We start from the raw sequence: 26,513 nt of genomic DNA on the forward strand, positions 1-26,513 counted from the left end.
GTACATTTAAGGATATTCATTGCTTTCTGAGCATGACTTTAGCCATCCAAAGGTTTGATGTGTCATACATACATTATCTTTGAGTTCATCATAATCTCTAACTTCCATTGCAAGTTCGTTTTTGACCCATGGGTTATTTAAAAGTGTATTTCTAGGTGGGATGATAACTTGAGCCCTGGAGTTCGAGGCTACAGTGAGCTATGATCACACCACTGTACTCCAGCCTAGGCAACAGGGCGAGACCCTATCTCTTTTAAAAAATAAGAAGTGTAATTTATAATTTCCAAACAGTAGAGGATTGTCTAGATGTCTTGTTTTTTGTTAATTGATACCTTAAATTCACACTGGTAAAAGAAACTTTTATGACTTCAATGCTTTGAAATTTGTTGAATCCTCGTTTTATGGCTCAGCATATTGTCAGTTTTTATATGTCCTCTGTGTATTGGAGAATTATAGGTGTTCTGCCTTTATTCATTGCAGTGTTGCATATATGTTGATTTAGGTCAAAGTTTGTTAACTTGTCCAGCTCTTTCATGTCTTTGCTGATTTGTCTGCCTATTCTGTCACTGACTGAGAGGGGTATATTAAAATATACCATGATTATGGTTTTGTCCATTTCTCTTCTGTCCATTTTTGCTTTATATATTTTGAGGCTGTAAGATGTATACAAATTTATAATTTTATCTTTCTGGTGAACTGAACCTTTTATTATTATGAAATTTTCCTTTTAAAGACTTTTTGACTGAAAGTCTATTTTCTGATACTTTTTTTTTTGGTTAATTTTTTTCTGAATACAGAATATGAGAACATCTTTGCTTAATTTTTACGTGGCATTTTTTTCTTCCTTTTATTTTTAATCATTTTACGTCATTTATGGTATAATTCTTTTTTTGAGACGGAGTCTCCATCTGCCACCAGGCTGGAGTGCAGTGGCACGATCTCAGCTCACTGCAACCTCCGTCTCCAGGGTTCAAACAGTTCTCCTGTCTCAGCCTCCCTAGTAGCTGGGATTACAGGCGCATGCCACCACGCCTTGCTAATTTTTGTATTTTTAGTAGAGATGGGGTTTCACCATGTTGGCCAGACTGGTCTCTAACTCCTGACCTCAAGTGATCCGCCCGCCTCAGCTTCCCAAAGTGCTAGGATTATAGGCGTGAGCCACCATGCCTGACCTTAAGGTGTATTTCTTGCCTCTTATTGGGAATATTTGTGCTGTTAATGTAAATGCTGATAAATACTGAGTTTAAGTCTGCCGTACTAATTGTTTTTCTACTTGTGGCATCTGTTTAATTTTTGTTTTTTCCTTATTTTAAATTTAAATTTTTTTTTTTTTTTTTTTTTTTTTGAGACGGAGTCTCGCTCTGTCGCCCAGGCTGGAGTGCAGTGGCCGGATCTCAGCTCACTGCAAGCTCCGCCTCCCGGGTTCCCGCCATTCTCCTGCCTCGGCCTCCGGAGTAGCTGGGACTACAGGCGCCCGCCACCTCGCCCGGCTAGTTTTTTGTATTTTTTAGTAGAGATGGGGTTTCGCCGTGTTAGTCAGGATGGTCTCGATCTCCTGACCTCGTGATCCGCCCGTCTCGGCCTCCCAAAGTGCTGGGATTACAGGCTTGAGCCACCGCGCCCGGCCTGTTATTATTATTATTATTTTGAGATGGAGTCTTGCTCTGTCACCCAGGCTGGAGTGCAGCGGTGTGATCTCGGCTCACTGCAACCTCCGCCTCTGGGGTTCAAGCAGAGCCTCAGCCTCAGTCTCCGAAGTAGCTGGGATTACAGGCATCTGCCACCGCACCCAGCTAATTTTTGTATTTTTAATAGAGATAGGGTTTCACTATGTTGGTCAGGCTGGTCTTGAACTCCTGAGTTCAGGTGACCCGCTTGCCTCGGCCTCCCCAAAGTGCTGGGATTACAGGCATGAGCTACTGCACACAGCTAACTTCTTAAAATCTTGTTATTTACCTCACCTTGCCCTTTCACTCCTGTCATCATACTGTCATACCAGAAACTATAATCCTTTCACAATCNGCCCAGGCTGGAGTGCAGTGGCGTGATCTCAGCTCACTCTGCCTCCCAGGTTCAAGCAATTCTCCTGCCTCAGCCTCCTGAGTAGCTAGAATAACAGGCACCCACCACCACACCCAGCTAATTTTGGTATTTTTAGTAGACACAGGGTTTTCAGCATGTTGGCCAGGCTGATCTTGAACTCCTAACCTCAGGTCATCTGCCCACCTTGGCTTCCCAAAGTACTGGGATTACAGGCATGAGCCACCATGCCTACCCTAATTTAAAAACAGTTTTTGGCCCATGACACAGCGCTCAGGAGATCCTGAGAAATATGTCCCAGTTTTTTGATTCTCTCCTTTCTTATGTCCTTTTGGACTGATTAAATGTTATTGCTCTCCCTCCCTCTGTTAGCTTATTATTTGTCTTAGTTTGTTTTGCGCTGCTATAACAAAACACAGAAAACTGGGTAATTTATAAAGAAAAGAGATTTATTTCTTATAATTCCAGAGGGCCTGAGAAGTCAAAAAGTGAGGGGTCCTCATCTCACAAGGGCCTTCTTGTTGCATCACCCCAGATTGGAAAGCAGAGGAGCAGAAGAGCCCAGGGGTGAGGGGAACTCCTGTGATAATGGCATTAATTCATTCATTTGGACAAAGCTCCATGACCCCCCTGAAAGGTCCCACCTCTCACTATTGTTGCATTGAGGATTAAGTTTCCAACACATAAACCTCCAGAGAGATGTTCAAACCATAGCACTAGTCATGTATTTATTTTATTCTTTTTGGTTTTTTTTTGGAGACAGACTCTCACTCTGTCCCCCACATTTCAGTGCAGTGGTGTGATCTCCACTCACTGCACCCTCTGTGCCCATCTAATTTTTGTATTTTTACTAGAGACAGAGTTAGCCAGCCAGGCTGGTCTTGAACTCTTGGCCTCAAGTGATCCATCCGTCTCAGCCTCCCAAAGTGCTGAGATTGCAGGCATGAGCCACCACACTTGGCCTATTTTATTCTCTAGTAGATAATCTGGGGGAGAAACTTGCTTTCTTGACTTAAGAAATATATATAAATTAAGAGTTACTACTTTCTGGATAATATAAAGACTTCGGTATACTTGAACTACCTCCCTTGTGTCTAGACTTACATGCTGTAGGTTTTGTATACTTTTAATATTTTAAACCCCGTGAGAAATTTTATTATTGCTTATGTATTTTATGTTTAGATATTTTCATATTATATATTCAGTTTTTATTAATCTTCATTTCTTCCTGTATACTTCTGCTTCCATTTGGCTAAAATTTTTCAAAACAATAAAAGATAGCAGTCTGCAGATTAAAGAAGCCCTATGAGGTCCAGGGATAAGGAGAAAGAAAACCACATCTAGAAACATCACAGAAAAAGTGCTGAATCTTGCATTCTTTTGTTTCTTTGTGCTTTAATCTGGATATTATCTTCTGACTTGTCATCTAGTTCACTAATTTTCTCTTCAGCTGCATCTAATCTGTCATTAGATCCATCCATTAATTTCTAGATTTTAGTTTTATTTTCAGTTCTAAAATTCACTTTGATTATTTTATAATTTACAGCGTACCACTAAAATTCTCTGTCTTGTTTTCGTTAACAAATTAGCATTTTAAAAGTATTTTATTTTATTTTAAATTTTTAAATTTTATCTAGTTTTTTGAGACACAGTCTCACTCTGTCGCCCAGGCTGGAATGCGGTAGCATGATCTTAGCTCACTGCAACTTCCACCTCCCGGGTTCAAGCGATTCTCCTGCCTCAGCCTCCCGTATAGTTGGGACTACAGGTGCATGCCACCACTCCCAGCTAATTTATTTTATTTATTTATTTTTTTATTTTTAGTAGAGGTGGTGTTTCACCGTGTTGGCCAGGATGGTCTCGATCTCCTGAGCTCGTGATCCACCCGCTTCGGCCTCCCAAAGTGTTAGGATTACAGGTGTGAGCCACCACGCCTGGCCTAAACTTTTATTTATTTATTTTTTTTGAGGCAAAGTCTTGCTCTGTTGCCCAGGCTGGAGTGCAGTGGCACAATCTTGGCTCACTGCAACCTCTCCCAGACTCAAGCAATTCTGCCTTAGATTCATAAGTTCCTGGGACTGCAGGCGCGTGTCACCACACCTAGCTAACTTTTGTATTTTTTGTAGAGGCAGGGTTTCACCACGTTGCCCAGGCTGGTCTGAAACTCCCAAGCTCAGGTGATCTGCCAGCCTCAGTCTCCCAAAATGCTGGGATTACAGGCATGAGCCACCACACCCAGCCAAAAGTCTGTTTTTAACATTTTTGTTATTTTAATCTCCTCTGTGTACATTATCTTTCTTTCATGTAGGCTTTCAGTCATACGATATGGTCTTTCTATATGTCTGGTTATTTTCTAATGCTATGCCCAGACATTGTATAGGAAAAACTGTAGAGATAAGTGTGGGCTCTCGCTACTGTTTTCTTCTAGAGAGGATTTGTATGTTAGAGAGGATTTATATGTTTTTCTGCCACTAGTAGTTTTTGGGGGTTGGTGGGGATGCAAATTATTCAAATCCTTCTTAATCTGGTCAGGAATTCAGATGTTCTGAGGCTGGGAGTCGGTATCTATTCAGGGAAGTCTATGTATGGTTTACTATAACTACTACCTTGTAGCCTTTGAATTCCAATTTAAAGCCAGGGATGTGGCTGGTTACAAGAGTCCTTTTCCTTGAACTACAATTTTTGTTCTCTATGTCTTATATCTTTTTTTTTTTTTTTTTTTTTTTAAGACAAAGCTTTGCTCTTGTCCCCCCGGCTGGAGTGCAATGGCATCATCTGTGTTCACTGCAACCTCTGCCTCCCAGGTTCAAGCGATTCTCCTGTCTCAGCCTCCCTAGTAGCTGGGATTGCAGGCACATGCCACCACACCCGGCTGATTTTTGTATTTTCAGTAGAGACGGGGTCTCACCGTGTTGGCCAGGCTAGTCTCCAACTCCTGACCTCAGGTGATCCACCCGCCTCGACCTTCCAAAGTGCTGGGATTGTAGGCGTGAGCCACTGTGCCCAGCCTGTCTTACATCTCTTAAGAAAATGTGTCCTCAGTTTCTTACCCTCTCAACTAGAACTTTTGTAATGCAATGGTACCGTCAGTGAGAAAGTATACCACATACTAGGCTGACCTCTCTGGGCTTCCATTCTTTTCTTATTTGGGCCTCTGTAATTGCCCACTATCTCAGTAGCTGTATTATGCCTTCAGACAAATGAATTGTGTGTGTGTGTGTGTGTTTATTTGGACAACAGGGTTGTTTAAACCACTTATTCCACCATCGGCAGGAGAGGACTTCCTATACTCATTTTATTAGTTTCTTTTTAAATCGCTCCGAATTATATATTTGTTATGATACTTTTAAGATCATCAATAGAAAGTAATGTATATATCGGCCCTTTTTCTAGGTGCTACCATATTGGGGAAATCCTCATGATAGAAAAGTCATCAGAAGGTTCTGGAGTCAGGTAACATTCTACTTAAACTGCATACATACATACCGTGCATGCAGTCATTATTTCTCTAATCGATATGGATAATTTCTTTTAGACAAAATCTTATTTATTATATATTTCTGGACACTGATTTCCATTTTTCTCATACAGTACTTTTTCTATTGTAGGCAATCAACTGGACTTGATTTCCAGGATTAATTAAGAATCTTTTTTTTTGAGACAAGGTCTTGCTCTGTTGCCCTGGCTGGAGTGCAGTGGCGTGATCACAGTTCACCGTAGCCTTGACACCCTGGCTCAAGCAATCCTCCCACCACAGCCTCCCGAACTACAAGCAGGAGACAGCACACCCAGCTTGTTTTTGGGACTATAGGCTTGCTATACCACGCCTGGCTAATTTCTGTATTTTTTGTAGAGATATGGTTTCAACCTGTTGTGCAAGGTGGTCTCAAACTCCTGGGCTTAAGTGATCCTCCTGCCTCAGCCTCCCAAAGTGCTGGGATTATAGGTGTGAGCCACCACACCTGGCCAGAACTTTTTTCTTTAATAAGCTGAAGACTAGTTTTCAGCCTAGTTTGTGGTAAACGTGACTGCTTTAAAATCAGTAGTGACCGGGAATGGTGGCTCTTGCTTGTAATCCCAGTATTTTGGGAGGCCAAGGCAGGAGGATCACTTGAGTCTAGGAGTTTGAGACCAGCCTGGGTAACATAGTGAGACCCCATCTCTACATAAAATAAAATAAAAAAAATTAGCCAGGCATGGTGGTGCATGCCTGTAGTCCCAGCTATTTGGGAGACTAAGGCAGGAGGATCACTAGAGCCCAGGAGGTTATGTTTGCAGTGAGCCATGTTCACACTGCTGTACTCTAATGTGGGTAATGGAGTGAGACCCTATATCAACAACAGTAAAACAAACAAAACCCCACAGTATGGTTCACTTCACTGCACATCTCCCTACCATATGGGAGAAGCACATCTTCAGGGCTCTCTTAAACATTTCGGCCCTAGAAAACCAGTCCATACATCAGTTCCTTATTATGAATTATTAGGTTTCTCTTTTCACCCTTCCCCTTTTATATTTACAGAAGACCCTCTACACTCAGGATGCCCCCTTCCATGTGGTTATTACCAGCTATCAGCTGGTGGTGCAGGATGTAAAGTATTTCCAGCGGGTCAAGTGGCAATACATGGTACTGGATGAGGCTCAGGCGCTCAAGAGTAGTTCCAGGTAACATGAGTAGCAGAAACCAAACTCAATGCATTGGGTTAAGTATACACACACACACAGACACAGACACACACAGACACACACACACACACGTAGACTTGTGTATATGAATGAAGATATGAGAAGTTTTATTTTTTTTTGTAGAGACAAGGTCTCGCTTTGCTGCCCAGGCTAGTCTTGAACTCCTGGCTTCAAGCGATCCTCTTGCATCGGCCTCCCCAAGTATTGGGATTACAGGGATGAGCCACCCATCCTATATATGAGAGGTTTTAAATCAGACATGACATGATCTCTGCATCAGTCATGTACCTGATCAGAAGGCAGAAATTCCCTTTTTTTTATTTTTTCATGGAACACAAATGTTAATGCCAAGAATACGAAGACTTTTCTCAACTTTTATCTCCCTATTCAAGAAGGTGACATTTTTACAGGTCATCTCTTCAGGGAAAATTTCTATAGAGGAGGGAGTCTCTGCCCTTGCTTTTAAGATACTATTTTAGACAGGAGTTCTAAGTAGGAAATAAAGTGTTAGGTTATGTGGATTGGATGCTCTGTTTGTTTTATGTAGATTATCTGAGTCCCTGGATGGTTTTCAGATCTCCCAGAATCTTTTTATTTTAAGTCATGTGTTTAAAATATTCCAATATCTTTGAAGTCCCAAAGTAAAAAAAAAGTGTTATTTGGTGATATTAAACCTTGGCTTGGATGTATTTTTTATTAACTCTTGGTGAGTCCTTAGAACTTTATTAGAGGTCTGTGTTAACTGGCTGTATAATATTTTCTGCAGAACTTTCTTTTTTCTTTTCTTTTCTTTCTTTCTTTCTTTTTTTTTTTTGAGAGGTAGTTTCGCTCTTGTTGCCCAGGCTGAAATGCAGTGGCGCAGTCTCGGCTCACTGCAACCTCCACCTCCCAGATTCAAGCAATTCTCCTGCCCCAGCCTCCTGAGTAGCTGGGATTACAAGTGCTTGCCACCATGCTCTGCTAATTTTTGTTCTTTTTAGTAGAGACGGGGTTTTGCCATTTTGGGTCTCGAACTCCTGACCTCAGGTTATCCACCTGCCTCTGCCTCCCAAAGTGCTGGGATTACAGGCGTGAGCCACTGTACCCGCCCTTCTGTGGAACTTTCTATCCTCAGAAAGGTATTACTTCCTACAGCAATCTTTTTTTTTTTTTTGAGGCAGGAGACAGGGTCTTGCTCTGTTGCCCAGGATGGAGTGGTACAATGGCGCAGTTGGGGCTCACTGCAGCTTCGACCTCCCTGTCTCAAATGATCCTCTCATCGCAGTCTCAGAGCTGGGACTATAGGTGTGTGCTACCATGCTGAGCTGATTTTTTGTATTTATAGTAGAGACGGGGTTTCTCCATGCTGCACAGGTTGGTCTTGAAGTTCTGGACCCAAGCCTCCCAAAGTGCTGGGAGTACAGATATGAGCCGCCATGCCTGGCATACTGCAGTTGTTCGAAGGAGCATATGCCTTTGGCCAGGAGCAACGAAGACTCATTTTACGTTTTCTTCTCACACAACACCCCTCATAACTGCTCCCTCCAAACTCATACTGAAAGTGTACAGATTAATAATTTTAACACTTTATACTACAGATATGTATTTTCTAATTAGATGACTTATATCAGCAAAACTGACTAAAGATAATGGAGGAGTTTATAAAGCCAGAAATGATCCAACTCTGCCTATTTGAGGCTATTTTTTCTAAATCCAAATACCATGTTTTCAGTAGAGAGGAGTCATTTCCCTTGGAAGTTTCCTGTTTTCAGCTTTGTTGAATAATGTTTTTCAGTTGAATACATGATGGAGTACTTGATTCTGAATGTTAGTTTTTTGGAAGGCATTTTGTCAATATGGGGTCTCAGGATAATTAAAGAATGATTTGTTGCTAACATGAATTTGTAACTTATTTTATTAAACAGCGTTCGTTGGAAGATCCTCTTACAGTTCCAGTGTCGGAATCGTCTTTTGCTAACCGGGACCCCAATTCAGAACACCATGGCAGAGGTAGGCACTAGTCCAGGTCCCAGGTTTTATATCTTCATAAAACAGAAGGATTCCAGCAGAGCATAGAATTCTTTACCCATTCCCCTGCAGTGCTACTGCTTTGTATAAATTATAGTCCCCACATAAAAGACTTGCCCCAACTCATCTTTCAGGCATAGGCATCATTCCTGTTTTCTTATTCTCTGGCATAAGGCCAATGAATTACTGTATTCTTTTGCATTTATGTAAGGAATACTGACCACATTAGAAAATGTAAACATTTAATGCAGAGACTGTTTTTGCTAGAGTTGAAATGTAATATTTGTTAACAGAGGGGAGCTAAAATTTTTGGGGGGAGTTAATTGATCATCTAGAATAAGGGTCAGAAATCTTTATAGAGGCTGAGTGCAGTGGCTCATGTCTGTAATCCTAACAACTTGGGAGGTAAAGTGGGAGGATGCCTTGAACCCAGCAGTTCAAGACCAGCCTGGGCAACATGGGGAAACCCCGACTCTACCAAAAAAAAAATCAAAAAATTGGCCAAGCATAGTGGTGCATGCCTGTAGTCCCAGCTACTTAGGAGGCTGAGTTGGGATGATTGCTTGAATCCACAGGTCGAAGTTGCAATGAGCCGAGATCATGCCACCATACTCCAGCCTGGGCAACAGAGTGAGACTCCATCTCAAATAAAAAAAAAAAAAAAAAAAAAAAGAAGAAGAAAACTTCATAGAAACTGGCAGATAGTACATATTCTATAGAGTTTGCAGGCCATACAGTCATGGTTGCAGCTACTCAACTTTGCTTGTTTAGTATAGTAGCCATAGACAATACATATAGGTGAATGGCCATGGCTATGTTTCAATAAAACTTGGTTTAAAATAGTGGTAGACCAGACTTGGCCCAACAGGCCATGTTTTTCTAACCCCTAATCTAGGATTATTAGTAGCAAGTTATCATACCTTAGGTTGTGTTGAATTATGGGATAGATTTTTATAAGAAGATCGTTAAAACTATCCCATTGCAAAATCTGAGCATGACTTGCACTTTCAAACTTTTAGTTTGAAATTAACTGAAAAATAATCACACTTTGCTACAGCACCTAATAAAATTAGGGTTGGTTGATGAGGCAAGCATGTAGTTGAATTCATTCATTCTCTGTCTTTCACTCACACATAGGCATGGATCTAGGCACTTACACATGAATACACCTGCAGTTGTCTCTCTCTGTCTACCCTAATACATCCTTACACACTGTCATTTTGTTGCTCTATAGCTATTTCATTTGTGTCTTTGTTTACAGCTTTGGGCTCTGCTGCATTTCATTATGCCAACATTATTTGATTCACATGAAGAATTTAATGAATGGTTTTCCAAGGACATTGAGAGCCATGCCGAAAACAAATCCGCTATTGATGAGAGTGAGTACTATTATGAACTGGCTTTCTTTCTGTCTACCTATCAGTATAGGCAACCACATAATTGTGTATTTTCTTTTATTTGAAGAATTTTTCTTTCAGTATACATAGACAAATCAGGGAAACAAAACCACATATTTTGCTTGTAAAATACTTACATTTTTTGTACGTATTTAACAGTCAAAAAAGAATTAATTTAGATGATTACTACTATAGTCTTGTCTAATCAAGGCAGATCAGGCTTGATTCATAAAGTACTATATTTTAGCTTGCAGAATTCACGTTTCCCATTTAGATCTTGGAAAATTCATATTGGCCAGGCATGGTGGCTCACACCAGTAATCCCAGCACTTTGGGAGGCTGAGGTGGGCAGATCACCTTAGGTCAGGAGTTCAAGACCAGCCTGGCCAACATGGTGAAACCCTGTCTCTGCAAAAATTAGCCAGGCATGATGATGGCAGGTGCCTGTAATCCTGGCTACACGGGAGGCTGAGGTAGGTGAATCGCTTGAACCTGGGAGAGGTGGAGGTTGCAGTGAGCCGAGATTACATCATTGCACTCCAGCCTGGGTGACAGAGCAAGACTCCATCTCAAAAGAAAAATTCATATTTAATTGTTTGTGTAATGGGTCAAGGCTTTTTTCCTATGATAAAACAGCAAATATTAGAAGGGTCATTTTATTATTTTTCTCTATGTATTAGAATTTGTCTCCATTGTGAGCATTTTTAGCCTTATCAATACTTTTGATCTTGTTGCATAATATCTCTCTGATTTTAAGAGCATTCTGGAGTGTTTATTACACAGACATGAGCTTGCTCACTATTAGAAAAGTCCTTAGGTGATTTTACACTACAAGTTGTTAATTTGCTGACATCTTTTGGAAGGTAATTTTTGGGGAACACTAACAGTCCCAGGTAATTTTTATTATACTTATAACCCTATTATTGGTAAAATGTCCCTAAAACGTAAAAATGAATTCTAATGAAAATAGAGCCTAATACATTTACCCTGTTGACTATAGCAAGATGGTACAGAAAGTTAAAATTCCTTGCTTTCCTACTTGGGAAAAAGTTTCAGTCTACTTTTAGAGAATCATTGAGCCAAAGGATTTTGAAGAGTTCAGTGAGAGATGAATATGGTATTTGTTTCTGTTGTTTTTGTGAAATCAGTATAATGTATTATTTGGGGGCTTCCTGGCATTTCAGATCAACTTTCTCGCTTACACATGATTTTGAAGCCATTTATGCTGAGGAGAATCAAGAAAGATGTGGAAAATGAACTATCTGACAAGGTGAGTACAGAAGACCTCATGTGTTTAAGCATCATTAGGCACCAACTTAAGATTCCAGGGGGAGAAATTTGTTGGTATATGTTTCGTTGTAAAGTTTACTTGAAGGAAGAGGTTTAAACTTGCATGGATCAAAGAGGACTTAAAATGAGGCAAATAATTGAGGAAAATAACATCTTTTATCTTTTCTTTTAATGCTTTTACTAGAGAATTTGAAACATTACAAAAGTAGAAAGATAGGCTAATGAATCCCCTTGACCCATTGTTCCATTACGGTAATCATTAACTCTACCTCTCTCTTATTCAAAAGCAAATCCTGGATATTTTATAAATGATTATTTGTTTATAAAGTGTTTTCATGTGTATTTCTAAAAGATTCAGTTTTTTAAAATACTGCCTAACTGCATGCCATTATCACACCTATTTCAAAAGACCAATTCCATTGATAGCATCACATATCTAGTCAGTGTTCAGATATCTCCAGTTGTCTTTGTGTGTCTGTCTCTCTTCTTCAAAGAATTAATTTTGTAGCGAGGTGCAGTGGCTCACGCTAGTAATCCCAGCACTTTGGGAGGCCGAGGCGGGCAGATCATGAGGTCAGGAAATCGAGACCATCCTGGTTAACATGGTGAAACCCTGTCTCTACTAAAAATACAAAAAAATTAGCTCGTCGTGGCGGCAGGAGCTTGTAGTCTCAGCTTCTCAGGAGGCTGAGACGGGAGAATGGCATGAACCCAGGAGGCGGAGCTTGCAGTGAGCCAAAATCACGCCACTGCACTCCAGCCTGTGCGACAGAACGAGACTCTATCTCAAAAAAAAAAAAAAAAAAAAAAGAATTTGTCAGAATAAGGATACAAGCAAGGTCCACACATAGCATTTGGATAGTCTGTCTCTCAGTATCTGGTTTGTTGTTTCTTTTGAGGCAGGGTCTTACTCCTTCACCCACACTGGAGTGCAGTGGCACAATCTTGGTTTACTGTTGCCTTGACCACCTGGGCTCCAGTGATCCTCCCCTGTCAGCCTCCCAGGTAGCTGGGACTATAGGTGTGTGCCACAACACCTGGCTAATTTTTGTATTTTTTTTTTTTTTTGTAGTGATCAGTTTTGCCATGTTGCCCATGCTGGTCTCAAACTCCTGAGTTCAAGGGATTCACCTGCCTGGGCCTCTGAAAGTGCTGGGATTACAGGTGTGAGCTACTGTGCCCGACCTCTTAGTATCTTTTAATCCCTCCCTTCTTTTTTCCCCCTTGTAATTTTTTTTTTGTAAGACAAGGGCTCGCTCTGTCACCCATGGTGGACTGCAGTGGTGCAATCATGGCTCACTTCAGCCTTGACCTCCTTGGCTCAAGCAATCCTCCCACCTCAGCCTCCCTAGTAGCTGGGGCTACAGGTGTACACCACCACACCTGGCTAATTTTCCATTTTTTTGTAGAGACAAGATCTTGCTATGTTGCCCAGGCTAGTCTGGGCTCCAGCAATCCTCCCACCTCAGCCTCCCAGAGTGCTAGGACTATAAGCATGAGCCACCGTGCTGGACTTAAAAAATCAGGGATTGTATGTATATACGCTTCAAAGAGAGGAGTGGAACTGTACCTTTTCAGCCTCCCTAGTAGATGGTACTATAGGTACACACCACCATGCCTGGCTAATTATTTATTTATTTATTATTTTTGTGAGACTGAGTCTTGCTCTGTCAACCAGGCTGGAGTGCAGTGGCGCAATCTCGGCTCACTGCAACCTCCGTCTGCCTGGTTCAAGCAACTCTCCTGCCTCAGCCTCCCGAGTAGCTGGGACTACAGGTGTACGCCACTGTGCCCAGCTAATTTTTGTATTTTTAGTAGAGATGGTGTTTCACCATGTTGGTTGGCCAGGATGGTCTCGATCTCTTGACCTCATGATCCACCCGCCTCGGCCTCCCGAAGTGCTGGGATTACAGGCATGAGCCACCACATCCGGCCCTGATTTTTTATTTTTTAATTTTTGTAGAGTCAGGGTCTCCACTGTGTTGCCCAGGTTGGTCTCAGAACTCCTTGGCTCAAGTGATTCTGCTGCCTTGGCCTCCCAAAGTGCTGGGATTACAGGTGTGAGTCACTGCACCCAGCTAGTTCATAATTATTGTTTAGTGCTACATAGGGAGGTGATCTGAAGATCTAGTATGGTGCTTAACCACTGTGTATAGTATGTGTTTCTTCAACATCATTTAGTGTTTTCTATCTTATTATAGTTTTGTTAGGGAAACTTAGAGAAGGCATTAAAGCAAAGATGACATGTGAGCCAGGTTTCAAATGATGAGTTGGCATTTACTAGGAAAATATGGAGGGCAGCATGAGCAAAGCTAGAGTAACATTCAAATATGCAGCCTGTTTTGGCTAACTTTCAGATACTTGTGGTTAAGTGACTAAGTGCTATGTGAGCAGGTTATGATGACGAGAAACTCAGACAGTAAGGTAGGTTAGATTATGGGAGAACTTCTTTTTTTTTTTTTGGAGATGGAGTCTCGCTCTCTTGCCCAGGCTGGAGTGCAATGGTGCAATCTTGGCTCACCGCAACCTCTGCCTCCCGGGTTCAAGTGATTCTCCTGCCTCAGCCTCCTGGATGGATAGGATTACAGGCTCGTGCTACCACACCCGGCTAATTTTTGTATTTAATAGAGATTGGGTTTCACTGTGTTGGCCAGGCAGGTCTTGAACTCCTAACCTGTGATCTGCCCACCTCAGCCTCCCAAAGTGCTGGGATTACAGGCGTGAGCCACTGCACCCGGCCTGATTATTGGCGGCTTTCGTTGCCGAGATGAGAAGTGTCAACATTTTACTATAGGCAGAAATGCACATTGAAGATTTTTTAGCAGTTGAATTCCTTTATAAGCTATATGTGGAATGTATATCACAACCAGAAGAAACTGGAGGCAGGAAGACCGCAAAATATTATCAGGCTATACTATATCAGATGAGGGCCAGCAGCAGGCAATGGGTGTGATTAGAAAGGGTGGTAGATTTCCAAGCTGAATTGAAGGATTTAGGAAATACTAGAACACGGGGTGTCAGAGAGCGTTCAGAAGTGAATTAAGTTTGTCTTTCCCAACTGATGGAATGGTAATGCTATTAACCAATTTAGTAAATTGTGGAAAAGAGAACTGTTTTTCTAGTTAGAAACTAAAAGAGTTAGTAGTTGCAGGTACTGGCCTGGGTGTGTTTGGGAATATATTTTTGTGTGTTACTGTCATGACTGTTAGTTGGCACTGTTAGAAGTGGAAGAAATTGCCCAGGGAAAGCAAATGGAATGAGTGATGAAGAGAAGAGGGCTGAGGAATATACATGTTTTCTGAATGATTGTCCACATTCACAGGTTTATAGAGATACTGAGTTCACATGTTTATTCTCAATTGTAATAATAGTTTGTGTGTGTTTTCAACTTTAAGCAGATGCTGAATTTTCTTAGAAACTACTTTTCCAAATATAAATGTTCTTATTGATTTTTAGATTGAGATTCTAATGTATTGCCAGCTGACCAGCCGTCAGAAACTGTTATATCAGGCATTAAAGAACAAAATTTCCATTGAGGATTTATTGCAGTCTTCTATGGGCTCTACCCAACAAGCACAGAACACCACCAGCAGCCTCATGAATCTGGTCATGCAGTTTAGGAAGGTAAGAGCTTAGGTCAGTTGCCTTGAAGTTTTGTTTTTTGTTTTTTGGGGTTTTTTGAGATAGAGTCATCTAGCTCTGTCGCCCAGGCTGGAGTGCAATGGTGCAATCTCGGCTCACTGCAACTTCTGGCTCCCAGGTTCAGGTGATTCTCCTGCCTCAGCCTCCCAAGTTGCTGAAACTATAGGAGCCTGCCACCATGCCTGGCTAATTTTTGTATTTTTAGTAGAGATGAGGCTTCCCCATGTTGGTCTCAAACTCTTGGCCTCAAGTGATCCACCCACCTCGGCCTCTCGAAGTGGTGGGTGAGCCACTGCGCCTGGCCTTGAAGTTGTCTTTATAACCCATTTCAAGAAAAACAGTCTATCCTTGATGTCAGATAAATAAAGGCTGTTAATGAGATGAAAATGGGAAAGTATCCATTCCCAAAGGTAAACATTTGGGATTTGGGATCCCTTATCATTACGTATAAAGATGTCTGTATGTGGTAATATTGTCTTACCATTTCCCTTCCTTTTAGGTGTGTAATCACCCAGAGTTATTTGAACGACAAGAAACTTGGTCTCCATTTCATATTTCCCTAAAGCCATACCACATTTCAAAGTTTATCTACCGTCATGGACAGATCAGGGTCTTCAATCATTCACGAGACAGGTAGGGAAGTATTACTATCTGTTCACTATTAGCGTTTTATAATTTACAGTTTTATTGCTTAGGAGAAAAATATAATGGAGAGTATATGAGTTCTCCAACAATGAGGCATTTAAGTAACGGGTGGACAACTATTTGTTGAGGGATCTTATGGAAGGAATTTGAGCACTGTTAAATCTTCAACTAGGTAGCCTTAAAGGCACTAGTCACTTCTAGTTCTTCTTTGAATCAGGAATGTGCATGGATTTATAAATAATGTACTTGCAGCCAGCATGCATATCTATGCCCCATTGCTGAAACTGGTTTGTGATGGCTTAATTTACATTTGGAATTGCACTTGTGGGTGAACTGATTGTATTGTAAGTTAATCATATTTACCTTTTTCTCAGAGTCAGCAATGATAAATTTAATAAAGTTTAAAGTGTTTGTTAAGGTGATACACTAGAGACGAGTTCCATTTGGAAAATAGATGTGTGGTCCATTCCACACCTGTGAGTTAGTATGGCCCCAGCTTCTGAATTTTTAAACAAGTTCCCAGCGGTTTTTTCTGCCTATCAACATTTGAGAACCATGGATTTAGAAAGCTCTTTTATAGAGAAACTCATCACCAATATTTAGTTTAATGAAACTGAAATTGAAACACATTTCTTGGATTTTACTTTATGAGTTATTTGTAGCTCCAGGTTAATATTTAACTTGAGCGGGGGGAAACAGGCCAGAGCTATATTGCTTTTTTGTTTAATATAGTATATGATGCCTTAGGGCACTAGAATTGTGATTCTCTGAAATAAATTGAGACTACTTTTAACTTGTATTATCTTCTTACACTGTCATTAAATACTTCGTATTTTTTGACATGTATGCTATGATTTTTGCTTGGTAATATGACAAGAAACTTCTTAAAAGTGAAAACAGTTCCAAAACTAAAAGGTTTTACTTGGTATGGAGCCTCTAGTCTAGTTAACTTCCTATTATTTATATTTGGGTTTGGCTTTATTTTATTTACTTACTTTGCAGGTGGTTAAGGGTTCTTTCTCCATTTGCACCAGACTATATCCAACAGTCTCTCTTTCATAGAAAAGGTAGGTGTTTTGATCTTTGGGAAAGGAGGTTTGTCAGAGTCTTACCAGGATGCTCTTTGTTTTGCTGAGAGACTGATTTAGAACGAGTATTAGTTTTGTCTATATGGTAGGCCTTTATTTATAAAATCTTGGTAAGATTTAATTAAGGAAATTAGTTATCTTTATAGGCTTTGTGATTTGTAGCTATGAGAGGAAGAAGTAGAAAATAGTATTATTGACTTTCCGTCTTTATTTTATACCTGCCTTTCAAGAATTTCTTGCCCTTGAAACTTGACAAACTCAGTGCTGGAGTCTCTCATTAATGAGACTTCCATCCGTCTTAGCCTAAGGAAAAGAAGCTACTCAACTTTGCGCATTGTCCAAAATATTAAGGCCAAGGTTCAGAACCTTTCACCTCTGTCCTGTCCTTATCTTTTTCCTGGCATTGGACAAAGAGAAGCCATTTAGGCAAGCATCCAAAAATCCCAGAGGTAACATAGGAGCCGTCTCTTGTCTGGTCCATATATGCCATATCTCATAGGCCTGCCTCTCTTATCTGTAATTGTAGTATAAAGGTGTGGCACCCTAACTTCCACCAAAGTGGCTAGATCAGAACCTTTAGAATAGTGTTTTGTTAAGTCAGAACTCAGCAGTTGAGTAGGCTTTAACTGAGCATCGTCTCTTGGTTTGCTGTTGGGTTTCAAATTGTCTTTTCTATTTCAGGTATTAATGAAGAAAGCTGTTTCTCTTTCCTTCGCTTTATTGATATATCTCCGGCAGAAATGGCAAACCTTATGCTTCAGGGACTTTTGGCCAGGTGAGAGGTTTGCTTATTGTTTGATAAGAGGGCAGTTAGGAATAAATGGGATAGATATTGAATACTGTGGAATTAAATATTTAATATTAAATCATCTTAGGGAACTTGTCGTTAATTTTCTTTTGTTAAGAATAAAGTTTGTAGGCCAGGCACGGTGGCTTATGCCTGTAATCCCAGCACTTTGGGAGGCCAAGGTGGTTGGATCACCTGAGGTTGGCAGTTCGAGACCAGCCTGACCAACATGGAGAAACCCCATCTCTAAAAAATACAAAATTAGCTGGACATGGTGGTGCATACCTGTAATCCCAGCTACTCAGGAGGCTGAGGCAGGAGAATTGCTTGAACCTGGAAGGTGGAGGTTGCCGTGAGCTGAGATTGCACCGTTGCACTCCAGCCTGGATCAGTTGAGGCCAGCCAGGATCAGTTGAGGCAACAAGAGCAAAATTCCATATTAAAAAAAAAGAATAAAGTTTGTTCACCAGGCCCAGGTACAGTGGCTCACACTTGTAATCCCAGCACTTTGGGAGGCCAAGGCGGGTGGATCTCTTAAGGTCAGGAGTTCAAGACCAGCCTGGCTAACATGGTGAAACCCCATCTCTACCAAAAATACAAAAATTAGCTGGGTGTGGTGGTACACCCTTGTAGTCCCAGCTACTCAGGAGGCCGAGGCAAGAGAATTGCTTGAACCCAGGAGGCGAAGGTTGCAGTGAGTCAAGATCGCTCCACTGCACTCCAGTCTGGACAACAGAGCGAGACTCCATCTCAGAACAAAGCAAAACAAACAAACAGACTAATTTGTTATTCGTAAGTGAATTGTACCTTTCTTTTGCTCATTTAATAATTGTATGATACTTCATAATATACCTTAAATAGGCCAGGCATGGTGGTCATGCCTGTAATCCAGCACTTTGGGAGGCTGAGGGAGGTGAATCACCTGAGGTCAGGAGTTTGATAGCAGCCTGGCCAACATGATGAAACCCTGTCTGTAATAAAAATACAAAAATTAGCCGGTCATGGTGCCATTGGCCTGTTCTAGCTACTCAGGAGGCTGAGTGGGGAGAATCGCTTGAACCCAGGAAGCGGTGGTTGCAGTGAGCCTAGATCATGCCACTGTACCCCAGCCCAGGCAACAGAATGAGAATACACACACACGCACACGCACACACCACACACACACATACACACACATATGTATACACACACACACACACCTTAAATATAAACTGTTTAGGCTTTTCTCCTGTAATTTCTAGTAAGTCTTGTTTTACTTGTTTCTACAGAGCGAATGGAAGCTGGTGATTCATTTAGTTAGTGGTGATTGCAGCATAGCCTGCCTCAAGTGTTATGGGAAATTTAATTCTCTGTTCTTTGGTATAATGGTTCTTACTGATTTTATTACTTTTGATTTATGTAATTAGAAATGGTTATCTCCTTAATATGAAGGTTGTTTTTTTCTTTTTTTCTTTTTTGGAGACGAAGTCTCGCTCGGTCGCCTAGGCTGGAGTGCAGTGACTCAATTTTGGCTCACTGCAACCTCCACTTCCTGGGTTCAAGTTACTCTCCTGCCTCAGCCTCCCAAGTAGCTGGGATTATAGGTGTGCACAACCATGCCTGGCTAATTTTTGTATTTTTAGTAGAGATGGTGTTTTGCCATGTTGGCCAGGCCAGTCTCGAACTCCTGACCTCAGTTGATCCACCTACCTTGGCCCACCAAAGTGCTGGGATTACAGACCTGAGCCACTGTGCCTGGCTGAAGACATTTTTATGATACGACTTTTTGTGCTAGAAGTGAATGTTTCTTTTTTCTTTTTCTTTTCTTTCATTTTGAAGACGGGGTCTCACTCTGTTACCCAGGCTGGAGTGCAGTGGCGCGATTTCGGCTCACCGAAACTTTTACCTCTGAGGTTCAAGCGATTCTCCTGCTTCAGCCTCCCAAGTAGCTGGGATTACAGGCATGCACCACCACGCCCGGCTAATTTTTTTTTTTTTTTTGTAGAGGTGAGGTTTTACCATGTTGGCCAGGCTGTTCCCAAATTCCTGGCCTCAACTGATCTGCCTGTCTCATTCTCCCAAAATGCTGGGATTAAAGGCGTGAGCCACCACACTCAACCAAGGTGAATTGTTGTTTGTTTTTTGAGACAGAGTCTCGTCTGTGCCAGCTGGAGTCAATGGGGTGATCTCAGCTCACTGCAATCTCCACCTCCGGGTTCAAAGTGATCTCATGCATCAGCCTCCAGTAGCTGGATTAAGGCACGCACCCCACGCCAGCTAATTTTTTTTTTTTTTTTTTTTTTTTTTATTTTTAGTAGAGACCGGGTTTTGCCATGTTGGTCAGCCTGGTCTCAAACTCCTGACCTGAGATAATCCACCTGCTGTGGCCTCCCAAAGTGTTTGAATTACAGGCATGAGCCACTGCACCTGGCAAATTTTTTAAACTATTGATAGGAGCTTTGCGGAGGATTTTAGTTTTCATGGTAGCAAACCATGTAATGTGAAAGAATTTATCTGAAAGTAGGAAAGTAGGAAAGAACTGTTTCTAAAATGATAAAGATTTACAAAAGGGTTATGTTAATGAGAGAGAATCCTTGGATCATTCCTTGCTGCTATGAATGACCCTCAAACCTCCATGGAGCACTGAATAAGCATGTCTGCTGTGGTTTGTTTCAGATGGTTAGCTCTTTTCCTGTCTCTGAAAGCCTCCTACAGGCTCTATCAGCTACGCTCCTGGGGAGAGCCAGAAGGGGAGAGCCACCAGAGATACCTGAGAAACAAGGATTTCCTTCTTGGGGTTAATTTTCCACTCTCCTTTCCAAACCTTTGCAGCTGCCCTTTGTTAAAGGTAAGCAATTATTTGAGCATAAATTACCTCCTTAGTATCTTCTTTCCTTTTCCTTGAATCAGTAAAAATAATAATAAAGTAAATGAAGGCCTGACAGAACCAAAAAGTTCCCAGAGGAGTGGGTGGTGCAGCGTATTGAGTTCTAACTTAATTTACACTTTGTATATATATTTTTGAGTGTATTTATATTTTCAAAATGTTTATTTTTTACATTACTGTGGAGTACACAGATCTTAAGTGTACAGCTCTGTGAATTTATGTATGTGTATACGTACTCTTGTGTAATAACCACCTAGGTCAGTATATAGAACACTTCCAACTCCCTCATGCTCCTTTCCATTTAACACCTCTAGTTTAGAAAAGACAAACCAACAATTAAAGGTAATTGCCATTCTACTTCTGTCGCCATAGATTATTTTTGCCTGTTTTGGAACTTTATATAAATGGAATTATTTGTATGTACATTTTTGTAACTGGGATTTTTCACTCAGTATTATTTATGAGTTTTGTCCATGTCGTGTATAGCATAATTTTTTTATGGCTATGAAGTATTACATTGTCTGAATGGACCACAGTTTATTAGTCTGTTCTACTGTGGTAGATATTTTGGTTGTTTCCAGTTCTAGGCTATTACGAATGAAACCCTTATGCACATTTGTGTACATGTTATTTGATGAATGCAAACATTACTTTCTTTGGTGTTTACATCCAGGAATGGAATTGCTATACTGTCAAGTATAACTCTGTTTAGGTTTAGTAGCTTTTGCCAAACGTTTTTCCAAAATGGTTTTATAAATTTACATTTGCACCTACGGTATGTTATTCAGCATTCCACTACACCTGGGAATGGCAATCTGTTTTGTTTTGTTTTGTTTTGTTGTGTTGTGTTGTGTGACTCCTTATGAATAATCATTCCTTACAGTTATAATTATTTTAAGTATTTAATTATTTTGAGTATTATATTTAAATATTAATTATGTAGTGGCATCTCATTGTAATCTTAAATTGTATTTCCATGAAAAGTAATGATGATGTGTACAGTTTCATACAATTCTTGGCCCTTACAGAATAGTAGGTGACAAAGAAGGTGAAATAAGGTGACAGGAACTGAAGTTATAGATGTAGGTCCAGATCATATGCAACCTCGTAAGAATTGCCGAGGGTTTGGAATTTATTCTGAGTGAAATGAGTAATACTAAAGAGTTTTGAGAAGAGGAGTGACAGTTCTTTTGTTAAAGTCCTTCAGCTAGATTGAAGTTTAGAAACTAGGTCATTTTCTTTGTATTCTATAGAAAATGTTATGGGGTAGTTTCACAGTTACTGTTGTGGAATGAAGGACATTCTTTGGCGAGGTCATCCAGTATTTGTGCCCTGTACACTGAAAAGCTCACATGATTTCCTTCTCTTCTATTTTCCCAGTTGTTTTCTTAAGCATTGCTCCATGTAATTTTTGGACTTTGGAGAGGGAGTCAGTAATGCAAATTAATGTAACTGGATTCCAGCCTGTTTGGAATAATGCAGTCAGTGGTGGCAGGGTGATTTCCTGCTGGTGAAATATTCCTAGTACGTCTACTGGGAACACTGGTATGTCTGAGGAGTTGCTTAACCTTCTGTAAAAGATTAATTCCTTCTCTCAACCCCTAAATTTGGTAATATATGTTACTACTGTAATACGTTTGTATCAATTCTGCTTTTTATACAGAAAGCACCATTCTTCCAAGAGATTGTTGTTCCCTATTTTGTAGACACCTGCATTTTTCTTAACACTAGAGATATGCATCATTCATTTGTATTCCTTGTTTTCTGAAAATACTATAGTATATTCCAGAGCGTCTGCTTAGTGAGGTCCTTATATCAGTTAGAATTGCCTGAGAAAGGCAGATGTGGGTAGTATGCTTTATGGGAAACTGGTCATAAAATATGTTTACCCAGTTGAAAGATTCACTTATATTACTTATTTTAATTTTATCCCATGTTGTGGATAGACATTTGCTCTTGTAGTGGTTTAGAGTATACACTGAATTAATGAGCTAATGGGCCACGGGGAACTGAAAGCTTATCATATATGTGTGGAGACACTGTTCTGCTTTCAATCTCATTATCCTTATCTCTAACATATGTATGTATATTGAAATACCAACCAAGTAGTGTATTTTGCTAGAGCTTATTGTTCTCATAATTAATGATAAGACTGTCAGCCGGGCGTAGTGGCTCACACCTGTAATCCCAGCACTTTTTGAGGCTGAGGCAGGTGAATCCCTTGAGGTCAGGAGTTCAAGATCAGCCTGGCCAAAGTAGTGAAACCCCACATCTACTAAAATACAAAAATTAGCTGGGTATGGTGGCACGCGCCTGTAATCCCAGCTACTTGGGAGGCTGAGGCACGAGAATTGCTTAAACGTGGGAGGCTGAGGTTACAATGAGCAGAGATCACGCCACTGCACTCCAGACTGGGTGACAGAGCGAGACTCCTTCTCAAAAAAAAAAATAAAATAAAATACAAAAAAAATTAACTGGGTGTGATGGCACATGCCTGTAATCTCAGCTACTCAGGAGCCTGAAGCAGGAGAATCTCTTGAACACGGAGGCAGAGGTTGCAGTGAGCCGAGATCATGCAGCTGCACTCCAGCCTGGGCGACAGAGCAAGAGTCTGTCTCAAAAAAAAAAAAAAAAAAAAAATTGAAAGCGTGGTGGGTGCCTGTAGTCCCAGCTACTCAGTAGTCTGAGACAGGAGAATCCCTTGAACCCAGGATGTTAAGGCTGCAGTGAACCCTGATTACACCACTGTACTCCAGCCTCGGTGACAGAGCGGGACCCTGTCTCCAAAAAAAAAAAAAACTCAAAAAGGAAATCTTTGTTTTCAGCCAAGCAAAATGATCATTAGATATTATCCACTCTTAAAGGTTAGCCTAGGTTCTGAATATAGAACCAGAAGCCAGCTGGGTGCGGTGGCTCATGCCTGTTAATCCCAGTACTTTGGGAGGCCGAGGCGGGTGGATCACCTGAGTCAGCAGTTCAAGACCAGCCCGGCCAACATAGTGAAACCCCATCTCTACTAAAAAAAAATACAAAAATTAGCCGGGCATGGTGGTGGGTGCCTGTAATCCCAGCTACTAGGGAGGCTGAGGCAGGAGAATCGCTTGAACTCGGGAGGTGGAGGTTGCAATGAGTCAAGATCGTGCCATTGCACTCCAGCCTGCGGAACAGGAGCAAAACTCCGTCTCAAAAAAAAAAAAAAAAAAAAAAAAAAACAAGAAGCTCCAGATGTAGAGGCTAGGCATGGTGGCTCATGCCTGTAATTCCGTAATTCCAGCACTTTGGGAGGCTGAGGCGGGATGATCGCTTGAGCCCAGGAGTTAGAGACCAGCCAGGCCAACATGACAAAACCCCGTCTCTACCAAAAGAATACAAAAATTAACCAAGCCTGATGCCATGTACCTGGAGTTCCACCTACTTGGGAGGCTGAGGTGGGAGGATTGGGAGGCTGAGGTGGGAGGTTCGCCTGAGCCAAGGAGGTTGAGGCTAAAATAAACAGTGATCTCACCACTGCACTCTGGGCCTCTGAGGGCGACAGAGTGAGGTGCTCTACGTCTTTGCAAGAATGTGGTATTGTCTGTCTCTTCATTTAAACTTTGTTGGGTAGTAGTGTCTTATTGTGTCTTTAGTTAAATTTCTTTTGTAAAAATGATATTGAATACCTTTTCTGGTGTTTATTGGCCATTTGGATAATTGCCTTTATGAAATGTTTGTTCAACACTCTTGCTTATTTTTCTATTGGGCTGACTGTATTTTTCTTATGATTTGTAGTTCTTTGTATATTATAAATATCTTCTACTCTGTAACTTTCTCATTTTTAGTGGTACCCTCCCCTGCCCACCGTTTTTTTTGAAACAGGATCTGGCTTGTTCTATTTCCCAGGCTGGAGTACACCGATGCGGTCGTAGCTCAGGATTAGAGTTAGGTTAGGGTTAGGTTTACTGTGTTGTTCAGGCTGGCCTTGAACTCTGGCCTCAAACAATTCTCAGGCCTCAGCCTCCCAAAGTGCTGGAACTTAAGCGTGACCTAGTGCACCTAGCCTCGATGTTGTCTTCTGACGAATAGTTAATAATTTTTGTGTCCTGCTGAAGAATTCTTTGCCTCCAACAAATTCGTGAAGATAATTCTGTTTCTCTCCATATCCCATCTATTGAAAAGACCATTCTTACTGGACTGTAGCATCACTTGTCAAGTAGGTGTCCATATATGTGTTGGCCAGTTTCTGAACTCTGTTTTCTTCCATGAACCCATTTGACTATCCTTGAACCAGTGCTACTCTATCTTAGTAAGTACAGCTTCACAGTAAGTCTTGATAACTGGTGCACAGGTCCTCTGACTTTGCGTTTCTTCTATATTGCTTTGGCTGTTCTTAGCCCTTTGTGTATTCATGTAAATTTTAGAATTGGCATATAAATCTTATTTTATCATATTCTCTTTCCTTTTTTTTGGTAGCAGCAGGGTCTCACTATGTTGTGTCCAGACTGGTCTTGAACTCCTAGGCTTAAGCAGTTCTTCCATCTTGGCCTCCCAAAGTGCTGGGATTACAGTTGTGAGCCCATGTGCTCAGCTAAATCTTTAATCTCACCTCTTTTTAGCAGTCTAGGTAGTATAGGTCAGAAGTCCCCAAATGTTTTGATTATGTACCCCTGTAATAACAACATTCTTAATCTATTTCTCCAATGTCTGTATGCTATTTTGTTTTAAATTGTATACATGTACTAACATATTAATATTTACATTGTGAAGTTTGCGTGTGCCTACTTTGGAAACCACTGATGTGAACATTTTATTTGAATAGGGAATGGTGGTAGAGGGGAGACTCAGTGTTTACTATAGAAGATATTCCTGTGTTTTACATGCTGTACATTGTTTTTCAAACTATTTTAAATTATTTGACCTCAAAGGTCCATGGGGGGCATTGATTTGTGTATTGTAAGTGCTTATTGATTGAATGAATATCCAGTGTAGAATGTGATCTTTGGGAATTGTCTGGTGCTTCTTTTTTCACTGCTCTAGGCTACCTTCAGAACAGCCTCTTCCCAGTGTTAGTCCAGTCCAGCAAGGAGAAACATATGTAATTAATGTTGTTTACAAGCATATTATTGCATACCACAGTAGGCAAAGTGTGTTAACAATCATTATCCCTGTGCTGTATTTGGAAGAGTCACTCATGCACATATTGAAAATATACACTCATGCTTTAAAAAACACACACACACTTAATGTGGTTCAAGATAAGACTTTAAATACTACACAGTTAACTGCCTGATTAATGGTAGATAATTAATGGTAGAGTTCAGAATGGGAGATTACTTCATAGAAATAGTATTGTTAAGTTGCATGTAGGCTGGGTGTGGTGTCTCCTGCCTTTAATCCCAGTACTTTAGGAGGCTGAAGTGGGAGGATTGCTTGGAGCCAGGAGGCAAGACCAGCCTGGACAACATAGTGAGACCGTGTCTCTAATTTTGAAAAAGTTGGATTTTGAGTGGTAGAGATTTGGATAGGAGGAACATAATTCCAAGGTAAGGATTTGAGCCAAAATAAAGGACAGTAATGACACAACAGTCTAGAAGGGTAAGTTTGGAAAGTCTTTGAATGCCAGCCTATGTGGGTTTAGATAATAAGCCTGTTGTCCCAGCCCTATTTGTCTTACTTTCTTCAACAGATACTAAAAGTTGTATCCCTGGGTCAAAGTGTTGTTAGCCACTGTGAAGCCATGAGAAGGAGTATTCTGATAGCGGGTTCAAGTAAGGCTGCTAAATCACCAGTGTCATTATATCAATCCAGTTGGGGATCTTTGTTATTTGTATTTTATGAAAATTAACCTCAGAGTGTGATATCAGGAAGAATGGAGGCAGCAATCCATGTTAAGGAAGATCTTAAGCAAAAGTTTGAAGTGTCAGGTACTAAAGACCTGATAGCAATGGATGTAACAGAAAGATTATAGAAAAGGGATCAAGGGACTTTGATCGGTTTGGATATGGATGGGCATTGGAGATGGAAAAATTGCTTCGAAAAGCCAGAGTTCAAGAGAGGATCCAGAGGGAATCTTAAGTTCCATATCAAGT

The 26,513-nt window shown here is 40.8% G+C and overlaps 1 protein-coding gene across 1 annotated transcript in view; it reads left to right on the top strand.

Moving 5' to 3' along the window:
* The window catches only part of INO80 (INO80 complex ATPase subunit), a 135,327-nt gene that overhangs the window by 36,598 nt on the left and 72,216 nt on the right, over positions 1 to 26,513 (top strand). Inside the window, 10 exon segments of the mRNA XM_017895419.1 lie at positions 5,434 to 5,493; positions 6,563 to 6,705; positions 8,631 to 8,715; positions 9,995 to 10,112; positions 11,315 to 11,400; positions 14,877 to 15,044; positions 15,562 to 15,695; positions 16,710 to 16,774; positions 17,477 to 17,570; positions 20,238 to 20,409. Of these exon segments, the coding sequence (XP_017750908.1) occupies positions 5,434 to 5,493; positions 6,563 to 6,705; positions 8,631 to 8,715; positions 9,995 to 10,112; positions 11,315 to 11,400; positions 14,877 to 15,044; positions 15,562 to 15,695; positions 16,710 to 16,774; positions 17,477 to 17,570; positions 20,238 to 20,409 (1,125 nt within the window).

Source organism: Rhinopithecus bieti, unplaced genomic scaffold (assembly GCF_001698545.2).
Source record: "Rhinopithecus bieti isolate Rb0 unplaced genomic scaffold, ASM169854v2 scaffold_26426, whole genome shotgun sequence".
NCBI classification, from domain to species: Eukaryota; Metazoa; Chordata; class Mammalia; order Primates; family Cercopithecidae; genus Rhinopithecus; species Rhinopithecus bieti.